A 25,942-nucleotide genomic window follows, 5' to 3' on the forward strand; every position below is an offset into this window, starting at 1 on the left:
ATTCATTTGTTTGTTTGCGATTCTTACTCTGATATGCTGGTCCTTGCAGTCCCTGAGCAAAGGATTGGGCAGGCCACTGCTGTGCTTCCTCCAATTGGAGTGGATCCTAAGGACAACATCTGTAAGCCCTGGTGGCCACTTCACAAGGAATTTCTGAGCAATGACCTTCAGATACCTCATCATTAGCTCCAAGATGCCCCCATTCTCCATATTATCGAGCAAGAAGTGATGTACATCTTGTTTTTCTGCAAAAGTACAGCATATTCAACAGAAAGGTCAAGAAGGCTGATGTGATGAATAAGGCAAAAAGGTTCAACTGCAAGTAAAGGACACTTACCAAAGAAAAGCATTATCCCAATTGATTGCTATGGGTTAATGCTCTGCAGAAAAATTTACATTTTGCATAAATAAAACATTTATGTCTGTACTTTTTGGTTTCTGAGTTTACAGTATAGGAATACAAACAATTAAAGGGGATCTCCACACAAAATACAGTTTCTGGCATAATAAAAGAAAATGTAATTCTAAGCAACTTGCCAATATACAGTAATTCAACATTTTAATGATTTTAAAATAACTTGTGAATGTTATCACAACTCAAAGCAGGATTAGTTTATCCCTTTTTGTTCTCTGTTTTAAGTGGCAGAAATAATGTAGCAGAAAGCAGTTCTCTTCCACCTCTGCTGGTTTCAGTTGGATTACATCAGGAGTCAAAACCCGAATGGAAGAGAACCGCCAGACATTAGAAACTTAATTTACAAATAATTTTAAAAGCACTAAAGAATTTTAAATGATGCATACTGTAAAGTTTAATGTAATAACATTGTTCTGATGACAAAGGCAGAAGGCAAACAAACAATCTATACCTCTAAACAAAATTTATAATAGAAATATTTTTGTGAACGTTTTTGGCAAACACAACATGTAGAATAGAATTCAAATATCTGATGGAGGAGTTCCAAGATTCTCCTTCCACTTGGACAAACCCCTTCTATTTAAATGGGTTACTGGGTTTAATTAAGAACACTGGTTAAACTGGTCCAACAATTATATTCCCAGTGTTTCTCCAAGAATTACTACTCCTTATTGAAGGATTGTAATGCATTTCTTCTGTTAAAAGATATGTAAACCATAAAAAATAAATGTAAAATTGCCCAGTGTGCTTTCCTAAGCACATTTACATATTTATATTATTTTTTTTCATGCTAATATAATGAATTTTGTAACAACGCCACCTGCTGGTCAGTTCCTCAGCCTGTACAGTTGGAGAAATACGGTAAATGTTCCAAAGAAAAACCCAGAACTATTCTCTTTAACAAATTAAACAAGATAAGATTTAAAATCACAAAGACATAAATGATGTAGATGATACTGTAAAGTCTCCTACCTGATTCCATAAAGGTTGTTGAGTCAAAAGGCATTGTGTTATCTCCAGTATGTGCAAAGTTTTCTTGTTTCATTTCAGACTGCGTTTCAAAACTGCAAAAAGGGTCATCCTCTTCTTCAGAATCTGATTTACGAAGCCTGCAATAAGGAAATTCATTGTTTTCTATCAAGCAAATGTGTGTAAAGAGCAATTTTACACATACAATTGGCTACTACCGACTAAAGGCAGATTTATAAAAATGTTAGATTAGAGCTCACTACAGAAAACTTCACCCACTTTCTATTAATTCCTACACATTTCTAGAAGTGTTTTTATAAAATTGTGAACTCTAACTTTCACCCATTAATTAAAACGTTTTTAAAAATCCCATATGAACAAACAGAAAGTGGGAACATTTTTCTGTGGTGAGCTCTTATCTCACATTTTGATAATTCTGCCCCTAATGTTCTTGGCTGAACTGTGCTTAGCAATGGCCATTTTGACTAAAACTAGTCAGTAATACCTTCACACAATATATGGACAATAAGACAAAATAAATTAATTATACATTCCCCTTTTAATATTTCCAATTGCAAATAAGCTAAAAGAAAATCATTAGGGTCATTTACCATTATAAGGTATTGATTAGTTATAAGATGATTATATTACATTGATAACATTAATGAGAATTTACCTCAAGGAAGCAGAAAAGTAAAGAACGTTTCAAAAGTTGAAAAGTTTTGCTGCTGATATTAGAATCCAGTATATGAATTATGTAATTGTAATTTTCACAAATAACTTTGCAGAAAATGAATGAAGGCCACATCACAATTTAAAAAGTGGTCATTGGGTTTACCTGGAAGGCAAAAACTTCAGTAGCAGTTCTTGAAAGTCCACCCTTTCTTCCTTTTTGCATCTGGTGTTGCGCACACGGGCAGAGCGTCTCTTTGCTGTCTCCCCTGCATCCTCCGATATTTTCTTCCTCTTCACCCCCTTCTTAGTTTTATCACCAGTGGATGAATCTGTTGTATAATGTATAAAATATAAATGGCATGAAAGTTATTTAAAAACCTAGCATTGACACCCCTCCCCCACAAAAAAAACATTTTTAGTGGTCAAATCCACTAACTAACCATATGCCTGGCAAAAATGTTAAAAAAATGTTCTTAGGTAAGAAATCTATGCACACACCTTACAAGGTTGGAGCTAGGTAGGTTCTAGCATAGGACAGAAATAAAAGACATACAACAATTGAGCACTAATTTAAGAAATGTCCAGAAGAGACATTCAGCTGGGCAGATATCTGTGGGTCACACCAAAGAGAATTACTATGCTGCTATAGGAAGATGAGAATAAAAAAAGGATGCAATGAATTCAGACTGCAATACCAGTCCATGTTCCAGGATATTTTTCCATGTTCCAAGTATTTTTCCCATAATCACTTTGCATACAATATACTATACTTGACAGAATAACTGATTTTTAAAAGGGCAGCTTCTAAGATGTTGTGCTAAATTAATAAATTATTTTATAGGAAAATGAATAATTGCATAAATTCAGAAGGGCTCCATGCACCTCTAATTGAGCAATGAAGCACAGTTTCTTTGGAAATTCTCAAGTGCAATGATGGGGTCTTTTTAATTTTGGATTGCGTTTTTTCCACAATTTAAGAAAACTGCAGTTAAAAAAAAAGCATTCTAGCTTTCCAGTTTGGCATTTATAAACTTACATTTTTGAGATTTAGCAATGGAAAAAAAAAATATATTACAAATTTGAATGAAAAAATTTGCAGCTAATACTGGCAAGCTGCTAAAAGTCAATAGCTGTATTGTCAACATTCAAGCTGTTTTTCACATTTTTTTTTTTTAATTTGTAAAAGTAGCTGTGATGAGAAGATTTTGCTGTGGAAGAGATGTACTCTGAAATCCCCAAATATTCACCATGCACTGCTGGAGCATCAATGATATTGCTGGATGACGCAGGGGGTGTAGCTGTGGGTAACACAGATGGCATCTCTATGACTGATACTGGTGTTGGAGGAGTGGAGATCATGAGCGGATCAACAGTTACATTTGTAGGGGAACTGGCAGGGGGTGGTTGAAGGAGCACTGCGGGGTCTTTGTATTCCGTAAGGTCAATCCTCTTTCCTAGGCTTGGGCGTGGGGGCTCACATGAAATCAGATGCCGGTACATATTCAGCAAGCTTTCCCCGAGACACTTCCACCTGAAGAAATAACAGTTTCCATGGTACAGGTAATTTTTGGAATCAGCTGATAACACATCCCATGCCAAATGCTTTTCTAACACAGTTTTAAACTTACGTGAAATATGGTATAGGCTGCACCAGTTTAAGATCAGGTTCCTGCTTTCGCACACTTAGGGCCTGCCTTTGTCTGCGCAACTCCATAGCTTCCTCTACAATTTTCCTTGCCTCCCCATCACTTACATCTACTTCATGAATGGACATGTTACTGTGGGGTCAGAGAGAAAAAGAATTCTAAAAACTTTAAGGATTTAAAGTACATGGTGTTAAGTGTAAATTAAGATAACAGCAGAGTTCCATTAATAGTAATTCATTATTTAAATGCATATACCATCCTAAAAAATAAAAAATGGTCATTTGTTTGGTCTGTATTTTTTCATGGAAAAAAAAAAAGAGGGAGAACAGACCATATAACTCACCATTTGAGAAACATGCGAAAAGAGTCCCTTCTAAGGCAAGGTTGCTCTTCAAAAATCTTTTCCTTTAGCACCAACCCTTTTCTGTAACGGCAGTCCTTTTCTAGAGCTTTACAGATAAAGTATAGGCAAGCTGCAGGAGAGGTACACAGTTATTAAATGATATCTTATCTGTCAACAATACAAATCCTTTCTATCTCAGAGGTTACTAAACTGGTAAAGGGCTAATAGAATGAGACAATTTGCATGATTTTTGGAATGAATTATTTGCTGCCCTGGATAATACAGAACAATAACTCATTGACTGTTACTATATATTTGTTGCCCAGGTATAACTCTATTAAACTTTATCAGCCATTTTTATCTTATGCATTTGAATACAGGTATAGGACCCATTATCCAGAATGCTCGGGACCAAGGGTATTCCGGATAAGGGGTCTTTCCGTAATTTGGATCTCCATACAATAAGTCTACTAAAAAATCAATAAAACATTAATTAAACCCAATAGGATTGTTTTGCATCCAATAAGGATTATTTATATCTTAGTTGGGATCAATTACAAGGTACTGTTTTATTACTACAGAGAAAAAGGAAATCAGTTTTAAAATTCTGAATTATTTGATAAAAATGGAGTCTATGGGAGATGGGCTTTCCGTAATTCGGAGCTTTCTGGATAACGGGTTTCCGGATAAGGGATCCTATACCTGTACCTTATACTTTACAACAGTGCATACAGTAATATTTCTCAACTAATTTCTCAATTATTCCTTAAGGCTGCAGTACATATATCATCATCATCATCGTACATATATCACCATCATTTATTTATACAGCATTAGCAATTTACACAACGCTCTCTTTACTTTCTTAGAGTGCCGTCAAATTGACCATCATGGCCATCTTCATCAAGATGATACTGCAGCAGGGTATTAAACATGCTGAAAGCATTTAAGGCAGTTATGCCATGTTTACAACAACAGTATGGAAGACCCTTACTAGTGTAATCACTGAGTGTGTACAAGACTGTGATCAAATTATCCAGGCAGGGCCAGTGTCCAGGATTACACTGCAATCCCTCTTCGAATGCATGCCGTGCCAGTGGAATGCGTACCAAACGCAATGATAAGCATCCAATCTTATACCACAGATTGACATCAGTGGAGTCCAGCATCACAGCCTACAGAGAATAAAAGTAAAATATTACCTTAAATAACGGGACTGATGTATTCACACTGAAATGATTATCTTGATGGTCTTTATGATTACTTTATGTCATATAATACACTAAACTTTAAAATGCCAAGAAATATCCTTCATATACAAAAAAAAGATATAGATAGTTAAGTAACTACCTAATACAACTAATTGGTAGTTAAGTATAACACTTGTACATAAAAGTTATACTTATAGGTATATAATTATAAGTATATATACACTAACACACTTGGCTGATAACCAAATACGAGCCCAACTCAGATTTTCAATTATGCTGAATTCAGTACCTCAATGTAGAATTCCATAGCTGTCTCTAGATCATCCCTTTGCGAAGCTAGCTGAGCCAGGTTCTTGTAAGTGGAATATTTTAGCATTAGCCCTGGATGTTTAAGGCCTTCTTTTTCATCACTTGATGGGACTGCCTAAAGACCAACAAAATAAATTTTAAATAAAGATAGCAATGACACAATATCAGATGATGTGTTATACTTGCACATGCCAACAGCTTTGCTTTGATCCGGCAGTATTACTTATTGTTTTAAAGAGAACATACTGTGTGCCAGTACATTTTCTTTAATATAGTAGGAATGTGCTTAAAAAAAGTTGTGTTTCAGGCTGATTTATTGACAATGTCTCCAAAAACCCTACTAGTCTTGCCCATCTGTTCCACTTCCTTCTGCCTCCTTTCTCAGAATGTGCAGGGCATTTAGTACACTGTACTGTAGAATGGGGACCAACCAGCCTCTAGGTGGACCTGATAGAATGCAGGGCTGCGATTGTCTACCGCCTCCTACCTTGTTTCTGACAGAGACTTTAGAACACACCCTTCCCTGGGGCAGGGACCATAGCAGATCTATAGAGAGCCCATAAAGTTACCTTTTGTAAAGATAATAATACTTTTTAACTCAAAGTGAAACCAGATATTACTCATTATTGCCTACAATATTGAGTTAGAGAGACGGGCCTAAAGTTCCTATATCATAATTAAAAAATTTTGCAGGGAAAACAAAAATCTCCCCCATCAAATCCAGTGACAGAAAAAAAAATGGGGAGTAGCTGGAACATTATGTCACTTCTGCTTTTGTAATGCACGTGTGCCGATGGGGCAAATGGAGGTGCTCAGAGAGGACCATGATACAGCCCTGGCTATATGTCTCCTTTAATGTTTTTCTTCCCACTGCCTTGACTACATGCAACTACAAACTGTACACACAGATCTTTCAAAATGTGCAACAGCATGTATAACTGAACAAAGGTAGTGGTGCATATGCTACGGGATACTTACCTCCTGCAAAAGACGGGTCTCCAGTAACTGGTGATAGGCCTGTGAAGACTCATCGAACTGGTCAAGCTTCTGAAGGTCCAGGGCCTTATGGTAAAGTGCAAATGCCTCAGCTTCCTGAAACATAATTTGTAAAGACTTAGTTTGCAAAGAACTCTTACAGTTATAGACTTTGCCAATAGCTGTGATACTAACATTCTACGGTCCATTTTATACCACTTTCTAATGAATATAAAGTTACCTGTGGTGGCTGATAGCATAAACCCAATCTGTAGTGGATGAATAATAAATCAGTAATCCTCAACCTAGCATTTTTTAACACAAACAGTTCAGTCATGTTGGGCATTCATAGCTTAGCATGCTAAATGGATGCTAAAATGCAAGAATGTGATCAGGGAAATCCTTAACTGTCATACAGTTCCTATATGTTGCAACAAATTTATTGTGCTATCATTTTTAACTCGCATTAAAAATTCCCCTTTAGGAGTTCTCCTAAAAGGTTTTAGAAAAGTGGCGAACACAGTGCATTTTATCCACCAGCCAAAGGAGAAAACACTATACAATACAGGAACGATATTTGTCTGTCAGTGTGCACATGGGGCACTTAAGCACAAAAAATGCATTTTCGCGTCAAAATCTAACTCATGTGCACAGACAAGCCTGCCAGTGCACGTGTAAACACAGGGTGGAAGGCATCCGATTAAGTTTTCACAGAGAAACTGAATTGTCCCACTAGCCTGATGCTAACTTCCTTTTCTGGCTTTAACTCCCTTATAGTAATATAGTAGTTTAGGTTAAAAAGACATGTCCATCAAGTTCATCTTTCTATGTCTAATAGGATACTGCCTAACTGCTACATTACTGAAACTCTTCGCCCCAAAATGTGTATTTTTAGTTTTTTCAGATGATGCCCATTTTTCACTTAAAGTCAATAGGGACCTGCAGTCATGGTTCCAGATGCTTATCCATCAGCTGCAACATGGTAGTGCACAAAATGCAATTTAATTAGCCTAATAATCTAAATGAATGTAATAATTACAAGCCCAAACTAAAACCCCTCCAGAACCGCATCACTGAAAACACCAAATACTGCCTTGTTTGTTGTACCCTGTGTTCCCAAGGATCTTTGTGGCTGACTTCAACTGTGCATGCATCTAGCTGGCAATTGCTGGGGGGGGGGGGAAGTGTTACTCTGCTTTTTGTAAACAGGTGCAACAAACAGAGCAGCACTGGGAGTCTGCAGTGGTTCGGTTTGGGAGGTAGGCAAGACAAAGGGGCACAGGGTTTATAAAATGTTTTTTGTTGCATTTGAAAGTTAATACATGATCTTAAATGGAAGGTGATATTTCTTACCTGGGCCTCTTTAGTTTGTGTTTTATGACTTTTGAAAGTCTCCTCCTGTTCATCTTCCACGACAGATGTTGCATTTAAAGCCGCAATTCGTATCTAGAGTAAAAACACAAAAAACAAACATCGGTATTACAAAACTAAAGGTTAAGAATGTCATCACCCTTAGTGGCAATTATTAGTATTAAATAAAAATACAGCATTAACTTACCATTGTGGGGTTACCATGGGTTTTCTGGCATAATAAATAAAGGTAAATGCCCAGTCTAAAACAAAGAATGAAAAGCTGTTACCACACCAAGAACACTGATGGGAAGATTCTGATTTTTGTGGTTTTATAGGTTTTTGAAACCACAACTTAACTATTTTCCTCTAAAACCACGAATGTTGCCATTTATTAAAAGATCTGAATTAAATAAGCACAAACTAATTAAAATGTAGAACGGAAACTTTAAGAACATGAAAACATGAAAACCACACATTTTTTGTTGTTTTTACATTTTTCCATGAATCTTTGTGGGCTTATAAACGGAAAAACCTCAAAAATCTCTAAGGGCAAAGACAGGTGGGTCTATTAGTCACTGTGATTTTCAAAAATTCAGTTGCAGCAGCTAAACACCACTGCTATAGTAATGGCGACTTGTACCGCACGATAGCTTTCGCATGTGGTGTCTTGTATATTTATGCACAGAGCCAGCTGTTGCGTTGATTATTCACTGCAACTGGGTTTTTAAAAAATTTTGGTGACTAATAATAAAGATTGTTACAATTTGCCTAGGACAGCTCCCATTGACTTCTATACTACCTCGAGAGCAAAGTTTTGAATTCAAAATGTTTTTGTTTTTTTAACACAAAAAAATTGAGTTTAAGCACAAAAAAACACAAAACATGAAAAAAAAATTAAATACGAACATAAAATGCCCCCAGAGTGCAGAATTCACTGCATTTTAACTTTACTAGTAAAGGTATTGGATCTATTATCCAGAATACTTGGGACCTGGAGTTTTTTGCATAATGGGTCTTTCCGTAATTTGGATCACCGTAACTTACTTACTTACTTAGATTGCAAGCTCTACGGGGAAGGGACCTCCTTCCTACTGTGTCTCATACCACATGGCACTTATTCCCTGTGCATATATATATATATATATATATATATATATATTGTATTTATTTATTATAACACTTGTCCTCCCTGTGTGTAATTTTGTATTTTGTAAGATTGTACAGTGCTGCGTACCCTTGTGGCGCTTTATAAATAAAATTATACATACATACAACTTACAAGTACAAAGTCCGGTTTTATTATTACAGAGGAAAAAGTTTAAATGTGAGTTATTTGAAAATTTTACATTTCTATGGGAGATGGCCTTCTGGCTGTAATTCAGAGCTTTCAGAAAATTGGGTTTCAGGATAACAGATCCTATACCTGTAAAATAAATTAGGTAATATAAAAGGCCTATCCCCTCAATTACACATGTGCATTATGTCCTGTATGACAAATTATAAATGGGATGCAACCCACTTTTAGTCTAAGTTTTTAATAATAATTTGTGCATAATTGGTCCCAAAACGTCTGCTTTTTAGTGCAGGCACATGGTCAGCGTAGGTAAGCAGATCCACTTTTCTCAGCCTGATAGAAAAATGTAGGGCTGAGAAAAGTGGATATACACACTGTGCGCCTTTGCCCTAAGGTGGCTTAAAAATTCTTTATACAAGTTGTGCTGAACTGTATCACTGAAATTTATAAAAGAAACAAGCACTTTCACACATGTAGGTCAACAGGCATACAGTGCTGTTACAAATGGGTTAATATTTGTTACAAATGGGTTAGTATTACTGTTACACAAGTGTTAGAGGCCCTTGTTACCGCTAGGCTAACAGAAAGAAACTTGCATTAAAACATGATGTGAGGCAAAATGCACCAGAAATACCCAGTCATAATATATATGTGCCCATAAAAAGGCACTGCTCTGTACAAAACACACTTTAACTGCAGTTCTGCAATACTAGAAAATGAATGGCACTGCCTGTCCTTTTAGTCCTGGAAGCATTACTCGTTTAGCCAAAATATTGAGGGCTAAAGGATCAATATATGCAGTAACTGTTCTTTCCTAATCAAGATCATGCACAACCATAAATCAAGCAATGTGGATGCTGGTGCAAGGCAACCCCTCTGGGTTACAGGTGGTACAAGTGTAGGGCTATTATGTCCAGGGCCCTAAACATAATGTTAAGTATAGCTCAACATCTTAAGTGGCACAAATGTTTCCCTTGTATGGGTCCCAGAGGAAAAAGAGGTAAAACTGGTCTTTATTAGGTTCATTCAAGAAAATTCCTGAGAGCTTGCATTATAAGGGGTAGTTCACCTTAAAGGACATGTAAAGCCTACATTTGCCTACAATGTATATCAGTTGGGCACGTCTCCCCCACCCAAATGGCATCATTTGTACTGTATATATCCCCTCCACTTGCCAGCACCATCACATTTTGCTACAGCAAATTGTAGCTTTCACCCGGTGGCCATTTTTCCTCTGATACATAATTGGATACATTTAAATCAGCAAACAGCATACACACACACACAAAGACTCTTATTCAGCATACATTTCATCAAGAATACAGCCTCACACAGGCAGAATTGTTTCTGATAAATGTTCTGCTGTGTTTGAAGCAGACAGCTAGAGCTGAGTTTCTATGGGAACCAGCAATGCCATTTCTTTACTGGCTGCTAGACTGGGGGGCGTGTTAAGTAATCTGAGCTTAAAACAACTGAGCATGCCCACAAGCCAACAGCCAAAGCAAATTCCTGAGGGTGGGGCCAAGTGGGTTACAGGAGGAGAAGCAAAGTTATTAAAGGAGACATATCCTATAAAAATTAGGAATGTACCAGTGAATTATACTCCTCTAGATATAGAAGGATTGTGCTTAAAAAGTTGTGTTTCTGATTTATTGAGAAATTCCACCAAAACCTCACTAGCCCCCGCCCATCCGTTTCACTTCCTGCTGGCTGAATTCTCTGGATGAGCTGGGGAGCCGGCGGCCCTCCATACCCTGCACTGTAGGATAGGAACCAATCAGCAGCTAGGCTGACCTGATAGGGAACTGAAGCCTGTCTTTGCTTGTGTGAGTGCAGGGCTGTGATTGGCTCTTCCCCTCCTACTGTGCTTCTTGCAGGGACCGTTAGGACACGCCCACCCCTCATGTGAAACACAGACAGGGACCTGAGAGGATCTATAGGGAGCTCCAATATAAAGGGGCCATTTTTACAGATAGGATTAATGTTTAGCCCAAAGGGAAACCAGCACCGTATATTATTCATAATTGCCTACAATATTAAGGTTTTTTCCATTTATCCAATATGTCTCCTTTAAGCGGATATTGCAGCCTTACTATTAAACTCTTCACAACCAGTGTGGCAGGTATTGAAAGATTTCAAAGAGGCTGTTCACTGATTACATTTTTGTGTGTGGGGTTTACACGTCCTTTAAATTAACCTTTAATATGATGTGGACATTGATATTCTGAGACAATTTGAAATCGGTCTTTGCTTTTTAATTTTGATGGTTTTTCAGTTATTTAGCTTTTTGTGCAGCAGCTTTTCATTTGGTATTTTAGCAGCTATCTGGTTGCTAGGGTCTTATTTAGCCTAGCAACCATGCAGATGTTTAAATGAGAGATGGGAATATGAAAAATAGAGGGTCTACATAGAAAGACAAGTAATAAAAAGTAACAATAATGATAAAATTGTAGCCTCACGGAGCAATAATTTATGGCTGCTGGGGTCAGTGAACCCCATTTAAAAAATGGAAACAGGCAGAAGAGAAAGACAAACATTTCAAAAACTATACAAAAATAATGAAAACCAATTGCAAAGTTGGTAGGAATAGGGCATTCTATAACATAATACAAATTAACTTAAAGATGAACCATCCCTTCAAAAGAAATGCAAAATGGTATCAAAACTATATGTGATCCTAAATGCCCACTGCAATGCACCAAAAGTATTTGTATTAAGTCTACATTACATTACATTAACATTTATTTATAAAGCGCCAACATATTCCGCAGCGCTGTACAATAAGTGGGTTACATACATTGGACAAAAAGAGAAACATATAAAGCAATCAATAACCGATACAAGAGGTGAAGAGGGCCCTGCCCAAAAGAGCTTACAATCATTTAAACAGCTGTGATGTGAATATGACTCTTGGCCATACACAGCCAGCTTAAGAGCAGTTCCTAAAGAGCTGTCATTCTGAGTAGGCGAGCAAGCAGTACAGGAGACAGAATGGCAAACACCAAAGCAGTACAGGAGACAGAATGGCAAACACCAAAGCAGTACAGGAGACAGAATGGCAAACACCAAAGCAGTACAGGAGACAGAATGGCAAACACCAAAGCAGTACAGGAGACAGAATGGCAAACACCAAAGCAGTACAGGAGACAGAATGGCAAACACCAAAAGCAGTACAGGAGACAGAATGGCAAACACCAAAAGCAGTACAGGAGACAGAATGGCAAACACCAAAAGCAGTACAGGAGACAGAATGGCAAACACCAAAAGCAGTACAGGAGACAGAATGGCAAACACCAAAAGCAGTACAGGAGACAGAATGGCAAACACCAAAAGCAGTACAGGAGACAGAATGGCAAACACCAAAGCAGTACAGGAGACAGAATGGCACATTTCTTAAGAAAAATTTTGGACCAGGGCCTTCAAAAATGTAAAAGGGGCAGAGAGGAGATGAAGACTACAGTACAAATTCCTAACATAATGCGATAGATAAGAGAACATATACTATTATACATATACTAATAGATTAATTAACATTATTTATATATAAATGGCAAGTAGTCATGAGTGGGTTGACAAATTGCAACAAGCTCTTTTCCATTATGCCATTCTTGCCAACCGTGGTTGCCACAGGTTTCAGGCCAAAAAGACAAAAAGGCGAGATATTTATAAGGGGATAATATATAATAACTACGTAGTAGATATAATAAGGTCAGAGACAGATAATGCAATAAGTAGCTTTAGGGGATGAGAAGATTAGACATACAATATCTCTCGTTGTGTACATACAATCTGAAAGTGTCCCCAGTCATATAGTATAAATAAGTAAAAAGATGGTTTACATTGGAGGCATAGCCAGTTTATTATGTGAATTTGCAGTGGTTAATAGCCCAAGCATAGCACATATTGCACAGAATATAAATCATCACTAAATGTGCTCGATCCCCTCTACCAAAAACTCTATTAGCTCCAGCACATTTACAGGCACTTGTAAAAAAAACTATGGGAAACATTACACAGAAGCAAATACTTACAGTGCAACAGCAAGTTTCCTCTCACTGCAGAGTAGTTCGCAGCTCCATTTGCCCACCTGCAAATCACTGTGTGTGCCAGTTTCCCTAAAGAAATCTTTGCCTTTTCACATACTGCCCAAAGGTCCCCATTTTCATAAGACAGCCCGTAGCCCCCACATCACTGTTGGAAAGTCCCGCAGCGCCGGTAACATTCAGATGTAGCTCTCGGGTTCCATGCAGACAGCTAATCCAGATGTCACCAATCTCATCTCGCGAGACTGTGACGTCACGCCACACGTCCATAGACGCAGTGACGCTTGTAACGTAGCAACCTTGATGGAGCGATAGACTGGAGTCTGCGGCAGTGTATTAGGGCCGCATAAGGGCAACGTAATGGTGACAGGGGTAGTATATGTGGATCTCTACAGAATAATGTAGTGAATACCTATCTCTTTCTCTCGGGCATGTGTTGCCAAGTAATGGTTTATTTGTGGGTGCCGAAGAATAGATACAAACAAATTTATTAAAACAATTTTTGCTTTTTTATTTTACTGGTCCTTTAATTGACCCTGGTCTTGTGATTCTTTATTTGCCGTAGCTCTTTTCATCCCATTGGGATCAACCTATGAGCAAAGTTTAGAAGTGCTAGCAAGGATAGTATTTCATGTGATCTAAACTTGCACTTTGTGCATGTTTGCCTAACCTTCTGTCCTTCTCTACCCATCTAAGAGCAGCCTGCGCAACAGCATTTCGCAAATTAAGCACAGTTTTTTGCAAGCCATGGGCAGACATCTATCAATGTAATTATCCCCACCAAAGAAACAGCCTGTTGTGGGGTGCAGGAGCGACAGACTTACTGCTGATTCAATGTCTGATTCAATTTAGCTCACTGCTGATTCAATTTAGCAGTTTAAAGGTCCCCATACACGTTAAGATTCGCTTGCATGGCGAGGTCTTCAAGCAAGTGGATCTTCACCCGATATCCCCACCTACGGTTGGGCGATATCGGGGAACATGTAGGTTAATTATGGGGCAGTTGGTTTGGGGGCCACATCAACAAGCCGATGCGGTCCCCGATCCGACTGAATCTTAACCTGCCCAATCAATATCCGGCCAATTTCAGGCCAGATATCGGTCGGGTATGGCCGTTGTTTCTGCTGACAAGCTGCGGAATAGGTCCAAGGGGCCGATATCGGCAGCTACAATCGGCCCGTGTATGGGGACCTTAACATTTAAGATCACAACTGCAAGTGCAAAGCACTAAACAGCAACAAATTAAGCAAAAAGGAAGTTATATATTAATATAACTATTACTTCATCCTAGTGGGAAAAATTCTTAGAAAAAAACCCTGTGGCAGATAAAGTAAAAATGGTAGAAAAAAAGAAGAAAATAATAAAAAAGTATGACTACAAACACAATACCTAAATGGTATATTAGCCCGGGTGTCCAAACCCCGGGCTCCTCGCTGCACGTGTCCACAATAAATCTGCAACAGTAAGGGACTCACCGCAGTCGATGAATGGTCCGGGTTCTCCAAGCCCCGGACCCGTAGCCCAAGGGAACTAATCCAATTTCAGTCATATACAGCTTGAAGCACACACTGGATCGCCGTGAGATGTTTAAAAGCTTACAATCTTTATTTGTATCTTAAAAACAGAGTGCCTGACGCGTTTCGTGCGCACTTAATCATAGGCATACATCCAAAGACCAATACGTGGCTTAAATAGCCAATCGGTGCATGACATCACAAAATTGACAACACATACAAAAATCAAATATAAGAAAATGAAACAAAATAATGAAAATAAAACAAAAGAAACAAATAAAGATAACGCATGTATCTGTAACCGTAAACAAACTCACTTTGAAGGAATATAGCAATTTATGTCAAAAACTGAGTTTAAGCCAATAGGTTGGCGTGTGCCCAAAGTGAATATCCATTTAACTTCTGTCCGTAATAATTTAGTCCACATATCACTGTTTCTTTCATCTGGGAACACCCTGTCAATCACTTGAATTTGCAACAAAGTCACATCACTATTGCAACACTAGGATTAGTGATACTTTCAGCCACAATATGAGCAATATGTTCTCGCATTCTGCTTTTGAGAGGACGGGTCACATCAATTTTGTCATGCATCGATTGGCTATTTAAGCCACGTATTGGTCTTTGGATGTATGCCTATGATTAAGTGCGCACGCCTATGAAATGCGTCAGGCACTCTGTTTTTAAAGATACAAATAAAGATTGTAAGTTTTTAAACATCTCACGGCGATCCGGTGTGTGCTTCAAGCTGTATATGATCAAAGCACTAAACAAGCATAGATAAAAGCTATTCAAAAAGATACTTGGGCCCATATCTGCTCCTAACATCTTTTCAGCGCTGTTTCTTGGGCTGCTGCTGCCTGAGCTCGTAGAGCCCCCCCCAACATGGTTTGCACTTACCACTTTTGTTTAGAAACAGGTCAAGGAGGGCTGCATTGTTAGTACAGAGAGCACTATGTGTAAGAACATATACAAGTATAGTTCAGCAAATTTAAATAAATAAGTATCATGTTGTTCACAGATGTATTCATAATGACTTTTATTTACCAAAAATACATCATGGAATGCAACTTCAGAGTAGACAGTCTTGTTGCCTTTCATAAGTCAGAGAAAACATGTATTGCAGACCACACCAAGAAAGCATGATAGATGGTTATCAAGTACAGATATGACTAAATCAACGGACTTTGCTATGTAATCTTAAAAACATTTCACCAGTTATCCAAGTCGCTTCTTCAGTTCACAGATAATTGTTGAAGCATTTTTCAAGAATACTTATTACTACTTAACTGCTTTAGACTTGTATCTACTTGATACTATAGCTGTGTCTGTGGACAGCTGCAGGTTGCAATTCAGTAAAATATACAGCAGCTCAACTAGTTCCATCAAGTACACTGAACAGTATGGTGTTTGTCTTTTACCCAGAAAGAAAGCATGAGATTTTTGGTTGGGTGGCTAAAATGGGTTCCGATTAACCTTGCAAATTAATCTGTTTTGTTCGGACCCCTTTTTTGGAGGGACTGTGATAATTTTTTTACAGCTTGTGTAATATCAGGTGACATGTAGCATACAGATGGCTGTACACTCGGTATCTTGGTCATAGTAGAGATGGATATGGTGATTCTGTGCAGTTGTGGTCTCTAACTTCTTGAGAAGTTATAGAAACGTCATGACTGTTGCTTTTTTTCCAACCTGCCATGGCTCTAATGGAACAAACCTCAGCAAAATCCTTTGAAAAATAAAGAAAGAAAAATGGTTGATGAAAGAACTCTGTCTACACATAGTAGGGTTATGCTGAATACACAATTTAAAGGACAATGAAAGGTTAATATAAATTAAAAGTAAGTCTAAAGGCATTATTTTTAAGTACTTAGTGCATATCTAAATTCCCAGATCCCTGCTTGCTTCTCTGAGATATGGTGCTAGCAGCCTACAGCAGTGTGAAGACTACAGTGACATCACTGAAATCTCTCTCCCCTTCCTGTAGGCTGCCAGCGGCAGCCTTCCTATTCTCTGAGCATGTGTGTAACTTGATCCTGTCTCCTGTTCTGAGCTACACATGCCCACCAGCCAATCAGAAGCGGATCTGCCAGAGGGGAGGGGGGCAGGGAATGAAACACATGTGCAGTATGAAGCAAGGAGGGAAAGGAAGGGAGAATACCTTTTTAGAGATGGCTGCCTGTTCTAGAAAATGTGAAGTAAGTGTGACTGAGTAAATATTTGATTAGGTGAGCCAAAAGTGTGTTTTTTTTTTACTAAACAATAGGAGGACTATTGGGCAGTATGCTTTTTAAATTTTGACTTGCATTCTCCTTTAAGGCACAGTGCACATTTTCAAAAGGATTAGCTTTACCTTACAGGAGAACCAGGGCTGGAACTAGGGATAGGCAGAAGAGGAACCTTCCTGGGGCGCAACAGTGGATGGGCGCCAGGCAGGTACCTCTTCTTTCAATTACCCCTATTTCCATGCCATTTGCCCCCTCCGCACACCCCCCTCCAGCAGCCACCGCTGCCCCCGCCCCATATGTGTAAATAAGTGCGCCTGTTTGCGCATGTGCGTGCACCTGCGGGAGGAAGGGGGGGGGGGTGGACCAAGCCAGCTGGGTTGCCTAGGGCGCTCAGCCGACCTGGCCCTGCACTGAGGCGAACTAAAGCTGATCAAAAAAGTAGGCTAGAAATGGTACACATTACACATACATACATCGTGTTTTGGGTTTCTTTACTAGCTAAAGGCAAGCACTGCCCTTTAGAGTGAAGCTTAATACCTCTCAAGATCCCCCCAGTAGTTCCCTATCTTCTTTTCTACAAATAAGGACCAACTTATACCCAGATTTTAAGTTTTTGGTTTTTTTTTAATAGTCAACTTTTACTGATTTTGTTATAAACAAGGGGTATGATAGAAAGAGGGAAGGAAGAAAAGGGAGAAGGGGGGAAGTAGGGAATGGAGAGTGTATCATGGTGTTTTAGACAGCAGTTGCTGAAGACTCCAGCCATGGGTTCCAAATCTTCTCAAACTTTAGTGGGCATCCTCTGGCTAAGTAAGTTAACCTAGAGTTCCAGTTGAGAGTTTATCAACTTTATCCATTTATTTAAAGTAGGAGGTATACATACAAACAAAAGAGCCCTCATAAGTGGAGGCTGTCTTGGTTAATAGGGAATCCAGCAGGCATGTGATTGGGTTTGAACTTGAGGTAAGGAGAGTTTGTCTGCTACGAAGCACATGACTTGTTGCCAGAATCTCTGAAAGTCTGGGCAGTTCCAAAGTAAATGAATGAAATCAGCATCAGGTTTATTGCAGCGAAGGCATCTGGAGTGTTCCAAGCGACCCATCTGGTGTAATTTCTTAGGTGTTAAGTAGGTTTGGTGTATAATTTTTAATTGAATTAATTTGTCTCTTTTACTTATTAATGGGGAAAAGAGATTATCTACCACCTCTTCCCAGTCATCCGGGTTCAGGTGGAGACAGATATTAGGTTTTTACACTGTTTTTTTGTGTGTTTCCACCAATTCTCTAATTTTACATTTTCCCAGATTTTACACCATTCTTTCCTGGTACCATAAAAAACGTAGAATAGGCGTATACGGATAGTATACATATGATACAAGGCTAGTAATTAATTTAACTTCGTATTATATATCAGCTCAGAAGCCAGAAAACTCTGCATCAGGTTTGGTTGGGCAGATCCAGAGGCCAACATGCTAGCTTTGCCCTTCACCAGACTCTCTACCTGACCCTACCTGGGATAAATGTTATTCTGCCCCAGGAGCCATGTAACTCATAATGATGTCACTGGGGACCTGAAGTGACATCATTTCAGGATGGGGATTAACCAGTTAGAAACAAAAAGTCTTTCTCCTTGAGAGGCAGTGGGGGGGGGGGGGGGGCAATTTCCAGACTAGACCCTACATTTTACCAAGACAGGGTGAATGCAGACATTTTAAGCGGTCTTATTATTTGTAAATGTGATTGCAATTAAAAACAATATTTGTTCCTTTCATTTAAACCCAGATTAAGTATTTAGATTTTGGTATTTCGTAAGATCAATGGTACAATTATAAGTGACGATTTTATTCTCTGTATGGTGTGATACAAAATCATAAAACCTAACATAGAATACATTGTTACCTGTCCTGTTCAAGGCCCATGTTTTCTGTCAGGAACTGAAAGAACTTAGCACTGTGTTCTTTGTTCTGTTCTGCTGTTCCCACCACTCCGATAGAGGAGACAAGCAGTTGGGTGCATGGTGCACATGAACCTCCCACTACCATGGAGACTCCAGTCCTCACAGTCACATTTACCCTCTGGGGAGAAAGACATGTAAAACTGTAGTACAGGAAAAACCACACTGTGACCCAGAGCCTCTCCCACAATAGGACCGATTAGTACAGGAATTCTGGGTATATAAATGCATTTTGAATGGAATACAAATCTATATTATGTGTGAATAACCAATGGTTCAATTTAATGTATACCATATAAAATATAATTTCTTACATCATAACAAAAGTTGAAAATAGCAAAAAATCACCCAGAATTTTCACCTTGTCCTGACTCATCATTCACAACTGTGCTTTAAATTCCAATGGGTGAGCTTAAGTCTACAGGGTATTCTATGATAATGTATATAAAGATATATATTCAGGCTTTTGTATTTAATTTCCTTCCATGTAAACTAAGCTGTTATAATTATAATTAGTTATAATTAAAGCCCAAGTGATACATCGAAGGGATTGTATATGGCTTAAGCTGTGTAATGTAGAGTAACCCTGGCAGAGTGGGGAGGGGTATGGCAGGAGGGAGAGTGAGGAGCAGTGTTACAGCCACACAGGCAGGCATTGCATGGGCTACAGCCAGTACTGCTTCTACAGGAGAGAAGCACAATATCTCTCGGGTATAATAAATACAGTACAGTGAATGCAGTGGAAATAAAACCAAAGCAGTAACTCTTCTAAATCAAAATGTACAAAAGTAGAAAGCAAGAGTTGAGGCTGCTGGTCCCTCCCTGTATGAGGATTCATTTCCATAACCTCCAGACCTGTGAAAGGTGGCCTTTTCCACCCCCAATCCCAATTACATCTCCCCTGCATCACATGACCAAGCCCCTATCATAGGTGAGGCTCATTTATAAACACAGGGCAAATTTGCACCTGCACAGTAACCCTTAGCAATTTGTGATCAGGGACATTTGACAGCTCTGCAATGGTTACTGCCCAGGTGCATTGAATTTTATGTAGTGTTTATAAATGACCCCCACCAAGCACTAATAGTTATTCTTGTCATGCAACTTGAAGTATTATGAAATTAAAAGCAAAAAAAGAAAAAGCAAGGAAAGCCCAAATTTTGGGGCTCAGATATATATGGGACCAAGTAAAAGGGCCACATACTTCCCTACTTTATGCTTCAGCCAGTGCCAACAAAGAGCTGTAAATTCCAACTCACCTCCCTTGGTTTGCTCAGAATGGTAGCAGTAGCTGAGCAGAGCTTCTCCGCCAAGTCCTGGGGTACTTGTTGCGGCGGCAGGTTAGTGTCCAGCTCCACGAATGGCATAATTCCTCCCTTCTCTTGCACCTAACTGAAATGAAATGAGGGTGGAATATCCCTTTGCCTTGCAGCAGCACTACAGCACAGTGCAGGATGGAGGCTTCTCATTGGCTGAACAGTAATACGCCTCCCTATTCTGAGCTTCCTGTTAAAGGAACACTAATAAATATTTTACATTAAAAATATCCCTTTTAAACACTTTTATTAGCATATATATCATACTGAAATGTCAATATTATAAGTGGATTTATAATAAACAATATAACCATGGATTTATAGGACTCAGGCAGTAACTCTCATGACATTCTTTCAGTCAGCTCCCCTCTCCACCCCCTCCATCTCCCAGCACAAGCTCAGCCAGCGGCACTCTATTCACACAGGCATGTACACACAACAGGAGAAGAGAAGCCCTCAGGTCCCCATGGGCGTCCACAAATAGGATCAAAGGGGCCACTTGCCCTCCCTTAAGTTTGTATCTCATGGGAAAGGATATATGCTTTTGCCTTAAAAATAAAACAATATATATTTTTTACAACATATTAAAAAAAAACTTATAGAGCAAGTTTAATCATTTCTTATATTTTAGTTAGCACCCCTACAAAAGGAACTGGACCCTGCCTAAACTATTCAGGCTAAACAAAAGTCTTAACCCTTCCCCTTCCTCTTATACAGAGTTCCAGCACTGTAACTGTGTCATAAATTAGATAAATGTTCTCCAAATAATGCATGCTCTTTTTACAGATATGTGTCTGTTCCTGTGTTTTTCTAAAAAAGGTGAAATTGCCCTTTAAGCTGCAAGTCTCAGTTCCCCCAAGAGACCTGTATAGCTTATTATTTACAATTGTATCTAAGTGCAGCTGTAGCTTGTTACCTTTTCTGGGCTCTCTGCCAAAAGCTACTTTTTAAATTAAGTTTGAGAAACATTGTATCTTTTTTAGTGTTCAGTGCAGGAGATCAAAGGGAAATGAGGGACTTTTGGCCTAGGGACTGTGGGCTGAGCTGTCAAAATCGGGACTGTCCTGCGAAAATCAGGACAGTTGGGAGGTATGCCAACATGCACCTGTGTGAGCAAAGCAGGATAGGGAAGAAAGGGCTGTGTTTCACCTGCGTTCCCCTGTGATGAAATCAAGAAAAACACCACCATTGGGGGATATAGGGCAAAACACCTGTCTGTACGATCCCTTATAGTGTGACTGCAAATGTGTGAGTATGACAAATTGTCATTGCCAATATTTGTATGTGTTCAACTTTTTTCTACAGCGAATGTGCCACATTTACTCCTTTACTCACTTAATTACCTTACTGCCCCAGCCTTGGCAGGTCTTTTACTGGCTACTCTGGTTAAATAATGGCTTGGTGGCAACCCTAACTTTACTTTGTTGGCATCTATTAACCCCAATGTAGAATTTACAGTTAAAGGGCCTCTCTTGTTAGTCTTACACACTGACATTTATGAAATGCATTTGGTGTACAATTGAGACATGGGTTTAAGCACACCTAAATGCATTAGCTAATTCATTCCATTATATTCTACCTGGTTGTATGCAAGACTGCTCCAAATTGCAGTTTTTTTTTAATGCAACTTGCTGAATATATAAACATAATATATGCATTTTTTGTGTTCAGCATTATGCCAGTGTGCCCTTATAGACACTGATTATTTGGCAAGGTACTCCTTTGTTCAATTACAGATTATTTACAGAGTTCTGCAATTTGATCATTGCATCCAATTGGCTCATCTGCTAATATGTGGGCTCCCATAGGACAAATTTGTTTGCAAAGTAGATACAGATGGCAAGATTGGCCCAGAGTGCTCACACTCACAAGCTGTTGTATCTGTGTTTCCCTGCGGTTAGCGTTCTCCACCACAGGGGAGTACAGAAACAAATGCATTGCATACATCTGTATGTGCCTGTACAGACACAGGCGCATATTGCGTTCCACCTGAGATGGATGCTTACATGCACATAATGAATAATATAATGCGCAAAGAATATTCCTGCACTCCCTGCATTGGAATGCAGGAAAACACAAAGCAGGGGGGGGGGGGGGGGGGGCGCAGGAAAGAACTCTCATGATTATGAGCCCTTATGAAAGTGTCAATGTTATGCTGGATGGCTTTTAGAAACAGTAGATTTTAATCTGGGGTGTAGGCACCCTTTACCCCTAACTAAGGGTTTTCAAACTTACAGGCAAATAATAAAAGTAGTTTGTAGTTGTATTACATTTTCCCCAAAATCCTTAGGGCACAGTCATGTGTGGCAGTTCTGCTTTTCTCAGCCTGTGTTTCCTGAGAAAAGTGAATTGTTCTCGTTTGCAGCTCCGTGTAGCTCCACAGACTGGGTCAGCCTATGTGCAGTTACACTGAGTGGATTTCAGGCCAAAAATGCACACTTTCACAATTTTTCAACCAAAGTCCACTCAGTGTAGCTACACACAGAGCTGCGGATGAGAGCGTTTCCTACCCAGGCTGAGAAAAGCAGATCATCTGCCAAGTGCAACTGTGCCCTTAGGTGCTCTTTAAAATACTGGCAGTTATTAAAAATACACAGTACTGCATATAATTCAGCACAACCTTGCATGATCCTTTATTACCCCCCCCCTTTATTTCTTCTAAACTCCAACCCCCCGTTATCACTGTAATGTTCCAGTGCACACAACAAATTGTGGTGCGCACAAAGGATTTTGTGTGAAAACAAATTTTGTATCTGTTCTGATGTGAGCAGATTGCTCAGATCAGGGAACACTGCCTTAAGTCCCTCCACAATTCTCTACACCAAGGGTGTTGGTACAGTGCCCATTTTTCCTGCATTACTGGCCAGTTCTGCACAATCTGCCAGTCTACTGGCCTACTGGGCCCTAATAACCCCTCCCCACCCACAGCTGCACAGCACATACCCTCCCAGCCCCCAGCTATCCCTTTGGACAGTGCAAGACTCTAAACTCGTGTAGCAAGATCCAAGATACGGACTGAGATAATATAAAACATATTTCCCTAGGAAGGGAGGCAGTTTGTGAAGCACAGGATTCAGGATGGATGCCCACAGGCCACTTCAACAACCCCAGACAGGCACACAGAAGCTGTCATAGGTTGGGGGGGAAAGTCCTCATCAGCCATCTTACAGTTACTATAGGAGCCACAGGTTAGCGCTAATGAGGTTCCCCCAGGCAATATAGGGCCTTATGGAAGCAGAGGGCACCGCAGCAGAACCCATGACAGTAGGGACTGCAACAGGGACAGGCCCTTGAGGTACAGGAGCCAGGTCCCCAAATGGGTGTAGGATGGGAAATTATTTAAATATTGTTATTATGCTTGTCTCCAGCAGAAGGATGCAGCACAAGGACAGCCGGTAAACAGGAATAAAAACCTGACCAATTGACTGTACAGCAACTTTAACCCAGTTTCTGGCCAACTACAATCATGGAGCATGTAATTCAAAAAGAAGAAACTTAACTGAAACAAAAATGTAGCAACTTTGAACCTCGATCAGCAGGTAGAACAGGCTACAGGTGGGTCTTTAGGGTCAAATATACTTAAAGGAGCTACAAAATAAGAAGATTAAAAAGAGCCTAGGGTGGTTAAAGAAAGTAAAATAAAAGTGGTCTGAGCAGGAGATACAGTACATATTCTTGTGGTATTTCATCTATACATAAGCAATTAGCAAAGAAAATAGTAAAAAAAAAAAATACAAGCAGGAAAAAGTAGGAAGGAAAAGAAAAGATAGATAAACAAATAATAAAGAGCTCAGTGGTAATCAGCTTAATGCAAAAAAGGAGTGTTAGGGTTTCAATGAAAAAAGATACGATAAGTGGACACACTGTAAGTTCAGGCATGCTAGTTCTTGCTGTTGGGGTATCCATCCAGCAGTTGATAGTACAAACAAAAACAAGACAATTGCACGTGTTAAATTTCTTTTAGGGCAACGTTGGCAATTAGAGTAATCCCGCGGTTAAACAAGTTGCTGATAAATTATTAGAGAAAGGTTTTCTTGAAAGTAAAGGGTAGGGAAAACTGTACCCCGAACAATGTAGGTAGGTCCCTATAAAATATATTACATAGAACAGCTAATAGACAAAGTTATGTCTTTTACTTCCACACTTCTTCCTGTTACAGCTAGAGCTGCATTATTTCCTGTAAGGATCTCTGAGGGAGCACACAGATGGGGGCTCCAGGGAAAAGGTGTAAAAGGGCAAAATGTATGTGTATATATATATATATATATATATATATAATTTTTTTTTTTTTTAAGATTATTTAATAGGGCACTTAATATGATATGTTGGTTAAGTATTAATTCTGTGTGTATAATGTTCATTTAAAACCTGTGAGTGGCACACAGAAGTAGAGGTGGTAATGTAATAAAGGTTGTATTGTGTGCAGGTGTAGTAACAATTGCTAGTAGTTTTATTACATAGCCCTGTACCACTCACCTGAGAATGCCTTTCATGCCAATAGTATAATTATGCTAGTTGGTGCAGTTTCCCAGGGGCAAAGTTCCTGGGCTTGCCATATAATTCCTGTTATATGCAACAAGAGGTAATCCCAAGAGAGGGGGGTGCTTTGAAGAAATTTCAAACATAACACGTGGTTTAAGACTATTTTTTAGTTTTAGTTTACTTCTATTTTTTGGTTTTAGTTTGAAAGGGTCCGCTCAAAGACAGTATCTGGGTAGAAAGAAAAAAGCACATCCTCGGGCAGCTGTTTAGCTCACCACATCTTTAATACTCACAAGAGACACACCACTAAACAGAACGTGCCAGAACATGTCATGTGACCACAAAGCACCAACCGATGTTCGTTAAAGACAGAATACTAGTTAGTACATAGCAGACTGAGACATTTGCTACAGGGATACCTGTGATAACAGAAAATACTGTTATACTGATACTGATTTTGTTTTCCACGACTGAACATACCAGTAGCCCACTGCCATGTGAAAGAAACTGGAAACAAAGGGACATTTTCACTGTGTGTGTGAATTTTTCCCTAGGTAACCTCAATATATCATGCACATTTTTAGAATGACATTGCATATTTATTTATTCTCTAGCCTTAATCTGGCAAAACTCCTCTGGGTGACAATTTATTCTTCTAACTCTTGATATATTGGTGAATACTGATGAAACTTCACCTGGTAAAAAGATGCCAAAGTGTGCCAATGTACCAAAACTTGTCATACTCACACTTTAGTAAATTGCTAATGTTCACTGAAATCCTCATTTTTAGTGACAATACACAAGATTTTCGTTTTGCCCTTTGGGAAATATGTGCCAAAGTGAGATTTCTACAGTCCAAAATGAATTTGTCTCCCAAGCACATTAGTTCACTAGATGGCAGCAGAGTTTTGGTTTCTTTACAGAAGGTGGTGATGTGCTATAAGTAAAATAAACTGTGTCTTAGTTTGTGTCCTTTATTTATAATTACTCTATTAAAGGGAGCCCTGCCTGATATGTTTCTGATGGTTTCGGTTCACACCACACCCGATTGCCCTCTGCCTGTAGCCCCACTATCAGCTACTCTCTCTTGACCTTACACATCAGTGGCCCTGTGTGTTGACCCTTAAGGTGGCCATACACGAGCAGATCCGCTCGCTTGGCGATGTCGCCAAGCGAGCGGATCTTCCCCCGATATCCCCACCTACGGGTGGGCGAT

General features: G+C 39.2%; 2 protein-coding genes across 6 annotated transcripts in view; both read right to left on the reverse strand.

The window, feature by feature from the left end:
* The window catches only part of cabin1 (calcineurin binding protein 1), an 89,466-nt gene extending 75,976 nt beyond the window's left edge, over positions 1-13,490 (reverse strand). For 4 of the 5 annotated variants that reach the window (XM_031892340.1, XM_031892341.1, XM_031892337.1 and 1 more), the window contains exons 1-12: positions 13,222-13,489; positions 8,102-8,156; positions 7,897-7,989; positions 6,547-6,660; positions 5,549-5,683; positions 5,043-5,223; positions 4,049-4,178; positions 3,688-3,837; positions 3,307-3,590; positions 2,223-2,388; positions 1,388-1,524; positions 28-245 (exon numbers count right to left, since the gene is read on the reverse strand). In XM_031892340.1, coding sequence (XP_031748200.1) covers positions 28-245; positions 1,388-1,524; positions 2,223-2,388; positions 3,307-3,590; positions 3,688-3,837; positions 4,049-4,178; positions 5,043-5,223; positions 5,549-5,683; positions 6,547-6,660; positions 7,897-7,989; positions 8,102-8,104 — 1,611 coding nt within the window. In that variant the 5' untranslated portion in view covers positions 8,105-8,156; positions 13,222-13,489. Of the gene's footprint in view, positions 1-27; positions 246-1,387; positions 1,525-2,222; positions 2,389-3,306; positions 3,591-3,687; positions 3,838-4,048; positions 4,179-5,042; positions 5,224-5,548; positions 5,684-6,546; positions 6,661-7,896; positions 7,990-8,101; positions 8,157-13,221 lie in introns of all 5 variants that reach the window. The other variant, XM_031892348.1, reaches the window with a different exon arrangement.
* A 2,281-nt stretch (positions 13,491-15,771) lies between these two features.
* ddt (D-dopachrome tautomerase) lies at positions 15,772-20,305 on the reverse strand. The gene is given in 3 exon segments (NM_001017261.3): positions 15,772-16,476; positions 18,874-19,049; positions 20,188-20,305. Coding segments are annotated over 3 exon segments (357 nt in total). The 5' UTR covers positions 20,296-20,305; the 3' UTR covers positions 15,772-16,403.
* Positions 20,306-25,942: the final 5,637 nt, after the last annotated feature.

This window comes from Xenopus tropicalis, chromosome 1 (assembly GCF_000004195.4).
Source record: "Xenopus tropicalis strain Nigerian chromosome 1, UCB_Xtro_10.0, whole genome shotgun sequence".
NCBI classification, from domain to species: Eukaryota; Metazoa; Chordata; class Amphibia; order Anura; family Pipidae; genus Xenopus; species Xenopus tropicalis.